We start from the raw sequence: 16,876 nt of genomic DNA on the forward strand, positions 1-16,876 counted from the left end.
AAGTTTGGGAAACTTAGACTATCACTTAAATCCGATACTGACATTTAATCATATTTGCCAGACACCACCTATAGGTAAAGACATACGTATGTAGTTAATACACACAACATCATACGAAGGCACGGAGCGTCGAATTTTCCCTCCCACCACCCCCGCATTTTCCTTGTTTTCCAATATCTCTCCGTACCCCCCACCACAGGAGCACTACCCCCACTCCAGCGAGAACGACGCTCGTTGCCATGTGCGTCGCGACGCTCGCCAGTGCGCCGGTGGCAGTCGTGTGGTTCGCCCGTCTACACCGCGTCTCGTGCGTCTCGCAACGGCATCAATGGAAACAAAACATCGAACACACTCGTCACATGTCGACATAGTCAGTTTCGCGTCCACTAGTTATTAAACCACATTGTGCCCGTATCAGTTTATCGATTGTGTCAGTGAAAATGAAATCGTACCAGTGTCGAGTGCATTTTGAAATATTTTAAAACGTACGTTTTATATGGGATATGCCTGCATCTTTACCACCGTCACAAGCAACCGTACTTGGACGCTTCCCAATGGTGGCCCGAGACAGGTACTATTTATTTATATTATTATTTATTGGAATTGAGTGTCATACGGTACGGACGCACATACATACATGCGATAGCGTATTTCCTTATCGCGCATGCATATGTATGCGTGTTTTATTTTGTTTTTTTTTTTTTTTTTAAGTTGAATTAAATAACGTGTAAACATCATACGTATGTTTGTCTGACGTCTTTTAGTTGACGGCTTGACGATCGCGTGCGGGTTTTTTTTTTATTTATTATTTTTGTTTTTATTGTCAATTCGTTGCGAATTAGTGAGCGTTTATTCGCAATACCATTTTTGGCCGGCGTTGTGTGCGTTGCGGGTTAAAAATACCCCCCAGTCGCGTTGTAAACACGGCGGCTGCTTTTAGCGGACGACCTCCGAGCACGAATCTGCCTCCGCACCTCGATGGGTTAATTGTCTGATGGACATCAGTGTCTAATTTGGGTGATTTTTGGTTTAAATTAGTCTCTGCTTACTCATTTGAGGCTTTGTGTGGAGATTTTTGACCATTTTACCATTTTCAATGTCAAGGTTTGAATGTCGTTTTTTTTTTACCCTTATCTCAACGTATATCTAGCAATAGAACCACTTAAGTGCGCTTTTTACGGGTGGGTTTTTTTTTTGGACATGCTTTTACTTATCGCAGTCATCAAAGATTATAACATAAAAATGGGTTTTACGTGCCGAAAAAAAAGGTTAAATAAAATTAAAGGTGCACTTAGTTGCATTTAGGTTTATACCTGGAATGATAAATTGAATAATTGCTACTGTAAAAGGTATCTAAATGTACTGCGTATTTTAATAATTTAAATGAAGTATGCAGATTTTGAGCTCTTATACTATAAACATACATATATACGTAGTATATATGTATGTATATAGTCTATACGTAGTATATATATTACATACATATATACGTAGTATATATGTATATACGTAGTATATATGTATGTAATATCATTCGCGATTGAAATTCAGTACATGTAAGTTTTTGAAATCTATAATGAGAAAACTTTGAAATCTGGAATCGTTTATTGATGGAGCATGTCGAACTGCGCGTTTATATTCCGTTCGCCAAATTTCTCATAAGAAGTCGTTGTTTCATCTTGAAATCACCAAAATAGAAGTCCATATGTTACCCCGCTCGAGCTGGTCCAGCTTCTCTGGCGAATTTTCTCTTAGAGTTTCGGCACGCGTCGCGACGCGGACGTCCCGGAAAACTTGACCCTCATTTTCCGAGATAAAAACTCGTGTTTTCGACCTACGAACCCCCACCCCCTTCCCATTGTCTTACAGTGACATGTGGCCTACTTATTTTTTGTTTTACCTTTGAAGATGAATTTATTGAAAGTGTACTAGGGAGAAAATAAACACGATGCCTTGGGATCTTTCGGTCCTCGATTTTTACGACCAAGAAAGGGAAGAGTGCATTCCGCGTAACTGGTAAATATTTACCTAATAATTTCAAATGAAATGCACTTATTTAATTATTACTGTCCAGTCAGCAAATTTAGCATGTTCATATGCAGCTGCTTTCGTTCCAACATACATAATTATTTTACTAGACGAACTTTGCATTAGGTGGGTGGTAAAATTTGCCGGACTTACTTTTTGATAAATATATGATACACAAATACACATAATAAAATATATAAAATTATTTCGGTTGTGACATGCGTAATTTATCGCAGTTGTGTATCTATTTAATTTGAGTCTGCTGATTTTACGCCGAAATGTATTTGCGTCTTCAGATTAATTCCACGTGTATAGAGGAACAAAGCATTCTAATTGCAGGTACATTAATGCGTTCTTGTATTTTTACCTGCAAATTCAACACTAACTGCATTTATCAGGTAGAAAAACGGACCGGTTTGGAATGTGTCCGTCCATGTCTCGAATTCAGGTACTTGTTAACAATATTAACCCTTTTAAACAAATTATGTATGCATTTTAATTTGTATTCGAAACGAACGTTCAATAATAACAGCAGTGTTTTTAAACATTTTTTTTATTAACCTAATTGAGACGCGTTTTTATATGTAGATGATGTTAATTTAAATGAATTTAAAATTTTATTTATTTTACATATGCTTAAAAATATACCATAAATTATAGGTCAAAAAACCCCTGTTATACATAGGTGAGATCACGTGCGTGTAAGAACAAACGGACAGAGGCCAAGTTTTCCACTCTGAATCTCCTGTTTTGAAACAAACCGCCGAAAATTTTATATCGTTTCGTAACAGCAAACAAGCCTTCTCGATTTAATAAATAATTAAATCGCTTTACCGTATTCTTGAAACGCCAACTTGACCACGTTGGACGAACTTACCATCAGAAAAAAATAATTACATTCGCGTTTTCGTATATGAAATATTTTGTGTTAACCCAGTTGTCGCGTTACCGCTAGAAATTGTTCTTTTATCGTGTATGTATTTTCATATTTAAAAATGTAAGTTTATGCGTTGTTATACAAGAGTGATGCGTTTCAATATTTATTTGTATTTTCGACTGGTCAAAAAAATATTGCGTATGTCAACTTTCACCTGATGGATGTGTGCACTGGAAATTAGAAAATATTTCGAATTTATGTATCTATGTATACATGTTACTTAATTCCATTATTATTCCTTTGAATTCCGTCACTATCTGTGACTTTTTTATTGGCACGTAATCGTCTAATTTAAGTGAACACTTTTCTCTGGAACAAGCAGATAGCATTTACATTGTGTATTAAGTGGAATTTCGACAATACATGCTTGTTTTTATATAATTGATAAGAATTCGATTTTATTTTTCATATCGATATCATTTAAACAATTGGATACTTTGCGGTTTATACCTCATTTCGCTGTGGAAATAATTCATATTTATAAAATGCTAGTGTTTTTACCCGGCTTCGCTCGATATTTGTAATATAAACCGCTTAAACATGGCCAATCTAATAGTAAAAATTTTATTAAATGTATTTGAATAGTTTTATTAAATTGAACGTCACGGAATCTACGACCCAAACAAACATATGTACATACAAAGTCTCTTTTGAAATTGTATATTAGATTATACAGTCATGAAGAATCGACTGTTTCCTTTTCTATTTTTATCAGCTCTCTTTCCTTCCGTTTTCCGCTTTTTTATTATTCTTATGTGACTCATTTCTTTATGATGTCAAAGATCAACGACCTATTTTCAATGTACCGACTAGTGAAAAGAACTATGCTTTTTTTAACAAGCTGAAATTCACTCCATGCGCTTTTAGAATATTTTTGTAAGAATTAATAGCAATAATTTAATTTGCTTAGTTGGAAATATGATATATACACGCAAACGAGAAAATGAATTTAATTTCTTATAAAAAAATGATTCTAATTTATTTGCACTTGAATTTCGTCGTGTCTTTTCTGTTATCCCACTATTATATATGTAGTTATATATTTATTTTTGTGACGTTAGTTGCACACATTTTGAACGGCCTACATCTCAACCGCGACCAACAATTACAGCGAATTTCCTCAAGGTCCCTAAGTGCAAATGCATAAATTGTTATCGTCAAAGACAGGTATTGTACGCCACTGGCCAACGTCAAATTGTCTCAACATTACATACATACATACATAGTTTATTTGGAACATATTGTTATGGTTGTATGTGCCAAAACTATAAGTAACATCCAGCCGCACAAATTCAATGCCATTATCGTTTACAAACATTCATCATTTCTGTAATTAATCTTCCGGGTATTTTAAAGGCGCCTTTCGCGAGGTCGTTCAGCTTTATTTCCAAGCAATATTTTCAGCGCGCTCGTTCTGGATTTTCGCGCTGAAAATATTTTACGCAGATCAACGCCTAGATTGCGCCCGACTTCGTAATTTTATTATATAATATGTTTGTGTTATAAGCATTACGATGTAAATATATGCACAAATCGCGCTATTATGAATTTTAATGAATATGCTTAGCGAAAACTAGATATCCGAGTTGAAATAAATAAATGTGCACCGAACTCTCTTGTTCAAAAACGATCAACGGTAAATTGATATTTTTGATTTTTTAATTTCTTCACGTCATGGTTAATAAATTAACTGGCATAATTTTGAACTTGAACCGTGAATGATTCGTCTTTTCTAATGAGATTTTTATTGATTTGTATCAGCTATCGTCTACTGAACATATTATATATTAATAACAATTGGAATTCAGTAGTGATCACTACGTTTGATAAAAGTTTTTTATTTACCGGAAGTGGTACAGTACTCATACGCGTTTCGTCATTCTAGATATGATCGGCTTTAACCAGTTGAATTTGCCAAATTCTTAGCATGTACATTATATGTAAATCTTTTTAATTGAGGATTTCGGTAGTTAAAAGTGACCTGCTCATCTGTATACGTACTTATTTACATGTCATATAAGATACTTCTGCAATCCACGAGTCATCACAGTTATGGTATTTCAAAAAAGGTTTCTAACTAAGAATAGTAGGCGTTGAAATATAATGACTTCTTAAACGAAAACCATGTGAAACGTATAAGAGGTTAGTAAAAATAGCAAGTATGTACGTAAGTAACCTACACACGGACCGATTGACGATATGTGTATTATTATATTTACAGCAAGGGCAATTTTAAGCCTTGTATACGAACTGTTAGAGCAGACCAGATAGTAGTGTTCAGGAAGGCCAAATCTTCTCTGGAGCTTGTCAGTAAGATGATATATGTATCTGTCAAATTTTGACTATCGTGACGAATGTTCGAAACGAAGATACATTTTCCTTTAAAATGTAATAGATCTTGTGCTAGACCCAATCCAATCTCAATTGGCAATTGCTAGAATTTTTTCATGTTCTTGATATATGCCCACCTTTGACGTAGAACTACATACATATATGTATTATCGAAAACCACGATACGAAAATCGCTACGAATCCAAGATGACCTCTCGTATAGCAATCATGCATAATTTGTTGAAAGGAGCTAGAATGATGATTTAAAACAGTAATAAGTGATTTAAAACAGTAATCTGGCGACTCGCAACCAATTCAAGTTTTGCAAAAAGTCCCGTAAATGACCGCAAAAAAAATCAAAATTATTATAATTTTTACGATATAATTTACATTCGGATCAACTTGGAACTACAAATATCAAAAATATGATCACCTGCAGCACCGCAGATATACTTAAAATCATACAATGTTTGTTTACAATCGAAATCTAGTCAGGGTTTGAACCCTGACTAGATTTCCTTTCAATTTTAAATTTGTTGATATCGAAAATTAGTTTTTAGTAATGGCAACACTAAAAGTTTGAAAAAAAGTAACGAATTTTGATCTTGACATAGTAGTTGCATTAGTCCTTCTTCTGGGAAAAATAATAAAAAATATATATGATTACGTCTTAATCCTTAAATTAATTATTGAAAGTCTGGGCGTGTGGGCAAATACGGCGTTTGAAGACTTTACAGTCAACCGGTTAACCATTTGAATGCTGACCAACGCCGATCGGCGTTTTGCCAACAAGGCGTTGTATTTTGAACATGTACGAAGTAAGCAAGAATACTATCCCGCTAAGCCTTTACAGCTAGCATTGAAAAAAAATGCATTGAATGGTCGTGTATTTGTCTACGTTTATAAGGACCGGTTTACACCGGAAATTCTGAATTTATAACCATAGCAGAATTTCCCCATGGACATCCCTTACTGCTGAGTATTTTAGATGTGGCTTGGCATTTAGATTATGAAATTTTAACAACAACGAAGATGGAACTGGTTTTGGGAAAATACATTAATTAATAGACTTCTTTTGTTTATTTTATATTGTTGCAAGATATATTAGAGTCTAAACACACCTTTACAAAACTCGAAATCCTCGGCGGCAGTGATCTAGGGTTTGTTTGGATTAGCTACAATTTTTATATCTTTTTTTTTTCGCTGCGTTGGAGGTGGGGAATCTTCGGAAGACAGCCTACAGTCCGAACTGCAGGGTAGTGCCGGATTTTTACCGGCTAAACCCCACCCCCGACCTCCACTCTCTGGGACTTATGTGCATTTCTTCAGAGACAATTTTTATACCTGCTTTCTATTGGATTTCAAAATAATTATAGTTGGATATGTTGGCGAAATTTTCAACAGAAAAGACGACAACACTCAAAGGGTTAATGGTCGAATCCATTTTTGTTAGGGGTTTTTTGACAAAACACACGCAGTGGGCGACGCCCATCGGTAGTTTTATGAAGCTTAGCAACTTCCGCTTCGCCTCTGACGTTTGGATACGCATTTCTTTATATGCATTTTATTTTAAATGGCTAACAATTTTTTGTATTTTATTTTCAGTCTCAGCGAATGCTACTTCGCCAGCAAGGGGACGGCGGTGGTGCTGGCCGGCGGGGGCGGAGGCACTGGGAGGACCCGGCGCTCCGCCTCCGGCTCCAGTGACATCCAGCTCCACCTGCAGTCCATGTTCAACCTTCTCCGGCCGGAGGAAACGCTCAAGATGGTGAGTGTCCATCTTCGATGCTATTTTCGCGGTTAACAATGCGTCTGAGGCGGCGGCTTTCATTGCCCGACAAAAGGTGGGTCGTTAAGCTTTGGACGCCTGACAATTTGCTTACGCAAAACGACCGGTCGGCTTTCTTGGGCACTGTCCAAGCGAGTCGCGTGTCCAACTTTACGTTTGAAAGCGTCCAAGGTTTTCGATCACCACCAGGATTTTGAACTACGCCCTCATTTTTGGGTATGGAAGACGGTTTCAAGATCACGGCAAGTTATTTATTCCTCGTTAACCTTGTCTCAGTTTTCTTTATTTTTTAATATAATATTTACATCTGCGCCTCTGTACATACCCATACGAGAATCTTCAACTTCCTCAAAATGTAGATGAATATTTTTATTACACATCAATATTAATATTGCACTTTAAGCTTCAGTTAGAAAAGAGTTATTACTGTATTTCAACATTATTCGTATGTTGTGTGTGTTTTATTAGTCTTCAAAAACTCTTCAAATTCAGTAGATAGTTATGCATTCAACTAGATAGGTACTATTTAAAACTTTCCCCATCTTTTTTCACATTATCCTTACTTACATATTTCTCTTGGATGTCGTTTGAGTATCATTCATGCATTTCTGATTTTATTCCGCCCATTTTCATTTCAATTTCATACTGTCACATGTGAGAAGAATCAACTATTTTTGTAATACTTTTCAATCGTGTTTTTTTTTATTTTGTTTGTTTGTTACATAAATAGTTCTCTAAGCACTGAACGATATGAGCCATCATTTATCAAATTTCAACACAATTGATTCACAAATCTATAATTTTTAGTTTAGCATCGAGTTCCTTTCTATATCGATTGCAATACAGTGACTCGATAGTTCAATTGAAGTGCAATAGAAGAGGTCATTTGTAGAAGACGAATCATAAATACATATGTATACATATATGTGATGTTATATTTCAACATTCATAACATAAGTCGTACTCAATTTATATTTCGCGTTTGTTGAACTTTTATTGGGTTCAACAAATTGTGATTACGTATGTATGTAGTTTCATTATTGTTCGAATTGTTAGCGCTGGGTACATGTATGTATCTCACGCAACTTGACACATCTCGATATGATCAATTGGTGTTGGAAATGCTATTGGTCGACCGTTAACAGATCAATTGTCTTCAGTAATCGTCAAATTTGACATATGATCGGCTGAATTGGCTCTTGATATTTATTGTACGTTATTTTATTCCTCACTACGAACCGGTATTACAAATTCTCAGTATGTTTTACATCAGACAATGTACGTACATATGTATAATTCAACGATTCTGAGATTCGTCTCAAAAATGAAATATCAAACGTACGTGGAAAATATACCAACTTGAATGCAAAATCAATTTCTCAACAATAGCATGTAATACTGAGAATTTTTATACGCGGTCGTATAAAAATATTGATTTTTCTATTTACATACGTTGGAATAGTCGCGTGTGTTTCCATTTTCTTAATTCCATCAAGCAGACACGTATTGACCTTTCGATTTAAAATAAGGGCGATCCGCAAGGGTTGACAATGGCCGGGTGTGCCACATAAAATAATGTCGTCCATTGTATCTACTGTCGCTTTGCTACTTTACTTGCACCTGTTCGATAAGGTTGTATCGACAACCTTTAGTGACATTTAGCGTCATGGACGTTGGAACCTTATCTACACCATTCATCAGCCTTTTTGTGCTCCAAGTGCTGTTTGGCCCACTTTGACTCATCGCATCATCATAATATTATAATTACCTTGTGTGTAATAAACGGTCTTAGCCGAGCACTTGTTGAACAAAGGATGTACTAATTAGCTGGAATAACCCTCGATTACCTCGATTTTGGCAACGAGTATCCTTGATGATAAAAGTACAAAAGATTTTAATATCTCATTGACAATGGAGTCCTGTTTTTTTCATCTAAATGGACTAATTTAAAGTGATGTCAGTTGTCGGCTTTGAAAAAAATCACAACTCGTTAGCCGTCATTATCTGCCGCCATTCGCCGCTGTATGAGATAAGAAGCAGTAATTCGCCGGATGAAGACGGACGGGCCGACCTTCTTCTGAGAAGTTGGCTCTGATGAAGATTTGCAGACGTCTGGACATTGGGTGTTTTTTGACTGGTAGAGTTCTGCAGCATCCTCAACGATTTGAGGCGATTCGAGAAGCGCGTGGGTATAATTGAAGATCCGGGGCACACTTCACGGCCCCTTTGTCTCCTCTGTAATAAATAAATCGTTTTGGAACACGTGCTCATTGCCCGGAGACGCGTCCTGCACCAATTTGTGACTTAATCGCTTTATTAGCGGTAGAAGCACACAACCATATTTACCACTTAAGCTCTAAGAAGAGATCGCATCTCGTCCTCGTAGGTGGCCTATTTAATTTTATTAAATTATTTTTTCCCGAGAGGCAATGAACTATATAGCGGTCGAGTATTAGTCCATGAACTGAGTACACAGTTACATTTTATGGTGATTCGATGTTTTCAACAATTTTTAATGTTTTATCTTCGGAATCTCATCTGTTTTCTAATGCTAGTTGTTAAAATTATATTTAAAGCATTTAAAGATCTCGGTTATTAATATTTGTTTTGCTCTAGACATGGTGATAAAACTATGATATTTATACATATATAATTTATAATTTCGTTCTATAATCACAAGACACAAATCATTCGTTATGTAGTATTTATGCCATACATTGTTCTTTTTAGGTTAGCATTTTTACTATTTATTTATGTCAAGCAATCAACAAGTAATGTTTGAAATCCAAAATGATTCATTGGAAACTATCAGACTATAATAGCAATTATTTCAAACGCTTGTGCATTTCAATTTATTAAACGTTATTAAGCGATAATGGTTCAAGTTATTCCATCAACTTCAATCAATCAACCGACTAGTTTCTCGACCTTATTTCCTATTCATACACAATACAGAACTGTAACGGATACATCTCAAGTTGCTAAGAAGTGATATTTAGCGTCTATCGACATGTTTGAAACCTCATAACTAAAACTGAATGCATCGCCTGGAGCGACGCTGTCAAAACAATACGAATTGTTGAACGATCCGACTATCGTTGGCGAGAAAAGTGCATGTGCATACAAAGTGGGCGAAATGCAAATCACTCGGTCTTTGTCCGTTAACCCATTAGCGACACGCCTGTATATTTATATTTTTATTTAAACCGTGTGTGGCAATTCAGGCGGCGACTACAAGTCTCGTCGATTCCTTGTCATTGACCAGATCACGTACGTGATTCGAATGGAATCTTACATTGGTCGTGTTTGCAACTCGGTGCATCGCTCGGGTGCAATTTGCGACTCAATTCAGTCTCCTACTATATTCCGTTTGCTTTAATGACGACCCTGTGATAACTTTGCTCGAATTGTTTTGACCTTTTGACTGCGACTATACAAAGGTTCGTGCATTCATATCGCTTTTCGTCCCATAAGCAATATGTTCTTCACTTCTGTGTTTTTGTGATATCCTTCTGCGTTATAACTTTCTGCGTTGCTTTCACAAGTGAGTGCTCCAAGTGAACACTTTTTCATAGAAGATATAAAAAAACTTATACATGTTTATCTCCACTGAAATGTTGACGAGCATATCTTCATGCGTTTAAAACAGAACTCCGAGAGCCACAACAAGATATATCTTTATGAGTGCAACTCGTAAAGCGTTTCCGTTTTTGACTACTTTAAATCTTCCCTAATTGGCTCAAATTACCCTTTTCATGAATGACTTCATATTGTCATTTTATTACGGCATAAAATACAAAACTGAGCGTTGAAAGATTTATTGAATACAGGTTTCATTCAAATTATACAGCAACCCTCCCTCAACTATATACATACATATGTACATACATATACTGAGAAAAATACATTGAAAAATGAACGAGCTCGAAGTCATTGCGATAGAGTTTAAGCTACTATATAGCGGTTTATTTTCTAAGTCGAATAAATTGATGAGCTTTTCTTAACACGTCGTAGTTTGGAAACTCCCGCTTTTATACGGTCATTTATTTAATCTGTTACGAGCTCGACGTCAAAATAAATAGTGTTAAATTTAATTTATATGACAGTCTATGTTCGTTAATTTTATTCAGTTGCAGTGCCAGGTTTCTTCCAGAATCGACTGGAGAAGCTGTGAATTATCTCGAGTTGCATCTGTTCGTTCTCAAATGTTAAACGTTACTCGTACAAATGTAAATACTATCCAGTGACGTCTGTCCTGCTGTTTTTATATACCTCTAATATACAGAATGAATAATATCGGTACTGTACTTCAAAACAAAGACATCGTGCTTTCTTATTCACATAGTACCTATGTATATTTTAATACGGATCAATTAATTCAGTAATGCTTGAATAAAATTAGCTTTAAAGGCAATTTTAATGATGTTTAAAGAAAACATAAAACTCTTACGACAGTCGATGATGCACAAGTTTTCTTAACGATCCATTGTGTTGTAATACAAATGCTGAAAGTTCGGTCTTATTATAGTTCCTCGAATACGATTTTCTTCTTACGAGTGGGCGAGAAACATTCCGTGGATTCTGTTGCCAAAATTAAGATTTCCCCCTTTGATTCCGAGAAGTAATTTCTTTGTCTGATGGTCAAGAGGAGGGCGGAGGAACGACCCAAGCGTCTGTTTGATACTCCTTCCTCTTTTGGGTCGATTTCTCAAAAATGTTTCACTTACTTGAACGCTATTTCGTTGCGTTTTGTTCATAATCATTAAATTGTTTTATAAAAATTCAAAATACTACAGCCCTTTTGCGTGTTCTATGGTACTTCGTGCCAGACGGAGACATCATACGAAAAGTATGTAACCAAGGCAGTAAATTTAATTTTATAGCGAAAGCATCCTGCTCCGTTTGGGTTAAAATTCGATTACAATAAATTTGCATTGACGGACGCAACCCCAAATTTTTCTGGAAGTACTTTTTTTTTGGATTTCGTATGTGGCAATTCTTAGTTTCAATGCCATTTCATTACTTTTCATTACCCGATAAAAAATAGTTATTATTTAGCCAATTTAATTTGACCTTTAAGTACATATATAAATATCATATGAAAAATATATACATGCACATCTATATGCAATTTAAGTGAAACTAGTCGTACCTAATTATCATAAATCAAATCCTTTCATTTTGGAAATTCATATTTATTTACTTTATGGCTTTTAGCACAACTTAGTAGGCAAGTACGTATGTACTTACATATATTTTCACAATTTCTCGTTAGCGACGCCTCCTTAGAACCGGTTAAATAAATCATAATTGACCTTTGCATGTATGACCTATTGACAGTTTTCACTCGTGTTAATTATTGGCACTCGCAAAACTTGAAATCCATTACTCGCCTTTATTTAATATATTAACGCGATTAATAATTTCAGAATATTTGCGCGTTATCTTCCGCACAGTCAGTGTGCCTCTATTGGTCGTTTGCCGTAAATATGTTGATAAGTCAAGTGCATTTTGATTATCTTATCGATCAGTTCAAAGCCAGCACTGTATAGGGAAATGTTTGAAGAATATGACATGTATTATATATTTTGAGTGCGTTCTAGTTCTAGTTTTGAATCGCAACGACTGCTCGTCTGCCTGAGGTGTCATCGATCTGATGCTTGAGATGCGGACACCCTACGTCCAATCTCACCCTTGGATCTCTGACGAAAGACGGCAAATGAACCTTACCGTAAATAGAAATTGATAAATATTTTTCCAGGTATCGAGCAATCGAGACACGATTGCTCGTTCGACTTGTCACGCTTCTAATTATTATCGACGATCAGGGCCAATGTTAAGAGAAAGTCGTTATCGGTTCGTGATATCGCCGTGTCAACCGATCTATGGTTTTATCGTTTGAAACTACATATGTATGTATGTAGATTTTGAAACTCGCGCGATTTAACTGTGCTCATCTTTAGTTCATCTGAAAATTTTATAATTTGATTTTCTCCGTGGGTGGTCTTTTTCGTTTGAGCGATCAGCCAATTGGAAAAGCTACTCAATTGTAACGTAGAATGAACGCTATACTTAATTTTATACTGTAGAATACGAGGCTTCGAAACAGATACCATATTTAAACGTTTGCTATAAATATTCTTATCAAAAATTCTCTGGAAAAATTTTATTGGAATGCCTTTATGAAAAATTTATAAAATGCGCCTTCTCAAAAGTTTCATTATTTTTGTAATTTCAGTGCTTCAAAAAATTACATTCTCATGTACTTCGCGATGGTATCAAATCAAAAATCCAGTGAAAGTGTTTATAGGATGTATAGGTATATACATCTTTTAAATTTGTGATTATATTATGAAAGTGTACGATTGTCAGTATTCTTGAACATTTTAATTAATAAGAACCACTTTTCGCAATCTGTTAATCGAATGTCGAACTACTCACTTTCTCGCTCTCGAAGTAAATAAATGAATTTGTGTAATAATAATTTATTATTATTTGTAATGATTAATTTGCGATAAATATGTGTTCTTTTTGTTCCGATCTGCCATTACTTCTGGTGTTTTTTTTTCATGCTAAATAAAATTCTTACATGACCTAAAAATCTTGTAAGCATTGTATGCGTAAAAAAATGAGTTCTCATATGTTTCACCAAAACATATGAGCAATAAATATACGTCAAGTTTAATTTCATCATATTTTTGAACCTACCGGTATCATTTCAGCGCATGACGAAAAATTGTTACTTACATCTGACGAAATATTGACTATTAAACGCAATTTATTTTAAACCCAACGTCTTTTTATTAAAATCTCAATTTTTTTTTTTATTTCTTATCTTGATGCTTTCGCTCTTAATATCGTATTTAATTATTATTAATTTTATACCAATGAACGAACACTTATCGATAATTTTAACACGTCCAGTGAAAGCTCATCCAAAGAAAGTGAAACTGTATTCAATGCTGATTACTTACGTTACATACATACATTGTCCCCACTCATTATGTTATTTGGTAATCGATTATATTTTCAATTACTTACAGACTATTATTTTGCGGAAAATATGATTGCTAAGTTGCAGTCACACAGTCAGTGGAGATGCAACAGTTGCGTAAATGCATAAAGTCAGTGCAGACGATGAGTCACGCAACTCGAATTCAAAATAAATTCGAAATGACATAGACATTGACCGGATCGTCTCCGCAGTCTACGCATTAAATTTAACCGTATCTTACAGACGTTGATTTGTTGATATCGACCATCGACGGATCAAATGTGGGTCGGTCAGTGTCATGATCAACGCCGGTACATAGTTACATATTTTCGCTGATGTCACTTTCCTCGCTTAAATAATAAATCGATTTTCCACTCTCGTCCAGAACAAGTCTGGTTATTCATATGTAATTTACTCTACGTATTGTTGATCGCTTATTTTTTTGTATTGATATATACATATGTATGTATGTATATATGTACATATGTATTTCATGGAATTGCTATATTTATATAATCGATTATCAGACTGATTGATTTGTGCTATGTTGCTATTTCGTAATTTCAGGAAATATGTAGATAAATTTAAATCGATTGAATAGTCCGAGATTTTGAGATATCGACTTATTGATTTTTTGTGTTGGATTGTTGCCCACATTGATTATATTCTAGATCAGTGCTTCCCAATTACTTTCATGTCACGACCCCCTAAATCTGAAAGAATTAATTCCCGGCCCCCAAAAATTTTTTTTCTAGTTAAAAGGTTTATTTGGCAGTAATTATTACAATTATAATACATATATTTATATTCACCACAAAATTATAGGAACTTACTGAAAAACATTTTTTTTAAATAAAAACTATACACACATGAAACAATTTAATGCAATAGATAAGGTCGCATGTTTTTACATAACAAATCAATATTGGGTTCAATGTCAGAAATGCTAACTCGAAAAGCATCTTCCAAAGTCTCCGTGGAAAGACATGACCTTTGCTTATTTTTTAATATAAGTATAAGTCACGAAAGGAATACGAGTTACCAGGGCTTCTTTTCCAATAGCAGGATATTCTTGCTACTGGAAAAGAAGCCAAATTAACCAAAATTATGAAATACTTTTTTCATTAAATTCCACTTCAAGCAAATTATCTGATCTGATATCGATCAACTCTTCTTGGACTGTCCACGTAATATGATCATATTTTAAGGACTTGGCAAATGGTGTTCTTATCCAATTGTTCCTTTCATTCTCATTCAAGTTTGGGAAATATTTCCTTAAATATATACATTCCCTAAATATGTAATGTGGAAAAATATTCATAAATGATTATTTGTACTTTCTATTGAATATGTTCGCAGCCACCGCGAGAAATCCTACGGCCCCCCAGGGGGTCGCAACCCCCAATTTGGGAAGCACTGTTCTAGATGTGTTATTTTCAGATTTTTTTGATTTGTTGTTGGTTATCCTTGTTAATTTGAAAATCATTAAATTTGTCACCGCTCTCAAACTGGTGAACCGAGAATGACTTTTTCCGCTCCGTTAACTTTTCTTTCTGCTATTCTGCTTTTACCTCGTCGACATGCTCCATCGCTGCGACCATATGGCATTTTCTTTATTGTTTTCGCTTTCTGCTACTTTTTTTTTACGTTTCTTGGTCGGTTTTTTCTGCAAAGGGCTCGCATTTCCGCCTAATTCGTCAGTCTTTCGTTTAGTCACAGTGGTTTTGTTCCTAATAAGGGTGCCCGTTACTTTCACATTGTGGTCGTATAGTTCCGCCAGATTTCCTTTTCGTTTTTCGTCGTCGATTGTATATTCAGTCTGTTTTTTGTTTGCATATAATCGCACACAATTGCCTTTTACCGTTTTATTTCGTATTTCCTCCATATTTTTGGCTTTAATTGGCTCTTAGAAATTTGTTAGTTCCGTTCTAATGTTTATACAACAGTTCTTAAATGTTTGTCAAATAAAAATAATATGTATTTTACAAAACTTCCGTTATATCTTGTTTTTAAATTATTTTGTACTCATTGCCTGGTTTTCATACTACATTTTTAAATTCATATAAAATTTACTTATTTTTCTCGTGTTTTTTCCGCGTGGTTCTCTCTAATCCTAACCTCTTTGGAAAAAAGACATCGAATAAATCTGAACCTTTTCTTTGGGATTCAGCTCTCTTACTTCTAGGATATGATCTACCATATATACGGAGTGAAATCTCCAATCCCTCTATTTTAGAATAATTTAAATTTTGAGCCCCCGAGCTAGTTCTAGGTAAATTGCTCAAAATCAACCGCCCTAAAATGAATTATTCGAAATCAATTGCTCGAAGCTCAGGTTTTTCAAATAGCAATTTCTGGAAAAACAAAACAAAACAAATAATGGAATAGGATATTAATTCAACGTAGGTATGTGAATTATATCTGTATTTTTTTTATAATTCATGTTATACACAAAAATAGATAAATATAAATAGCAAATTTCATAACATAGTGACGAATTGGGGCTAGCTGTTAACAATGTCGCTATGATTCAAATTAAACATTTAATTAAAAATATATATATATATTTTTAAAAAAGGTGCACTGCAATTATATCGAAACATTATTCAGTTGGATTATTTTCACTTTCGCAGCCGTATTGCACGTGCGTTGTTCGATTATTCCAACAGTTGTCATTGTCTCTCGTAATAATATCACGGCTTACCGCACAAGATAGCAATCCGTGTTGGCAGTTTTATTTGTATTGTATTAATGTCGTATATTATGTACATTAGTGACAGCGCAGTCGAGCTTCACA

General features: G+C 34.9%; 1 protein-coding gene across 2 annotated transcripts in view; it reads left to right on the forward strand.

Annotated features, from left to right (window-relative positions):
- Positions 1-16,876, forward strand: part of ssh (Protein phosphatase Slingshot) — a 132,460-nt gene that overhangs the window by 93,714 nt on the left and 21,870 nt on the right. Inside the window, exons 1-2 of one of the 2 annotated variants that reach the window (XM_077438295.1) lie at positions 261-571; positions 6,902-7,064. In XM_077438295.1, the coding sequence (XP_077294421.1) occupies positions 504-571; positions 6,902-7,064 (231 nt within the window). In that variant the 5' untranslated portion in view covers positions 261-503. Of the gene's footprint in view, positions 1-260; positions 572-6,901; positions 7,065-16,876 lie in introns of those variants that run through there. The other variant, XM_077438294.1, reaches the window with a different exon arrangement.

The sequence above is a fragment of the Arctopsyche grandis genome, chromosome 9 (genome assembly GCF_051622035.1).
Source record: "Arctopsyche grandis isolate Sample6627 chromosome 9, ASM5162203v2, whole genome shotgun sequence".
Lineage (NCBI taxonomy): Eukaryota > Metazoa > Arthropoda > Insecta > Trichoptera > Hydropsychidae > Arctopsyche > Arctopsyche grandis.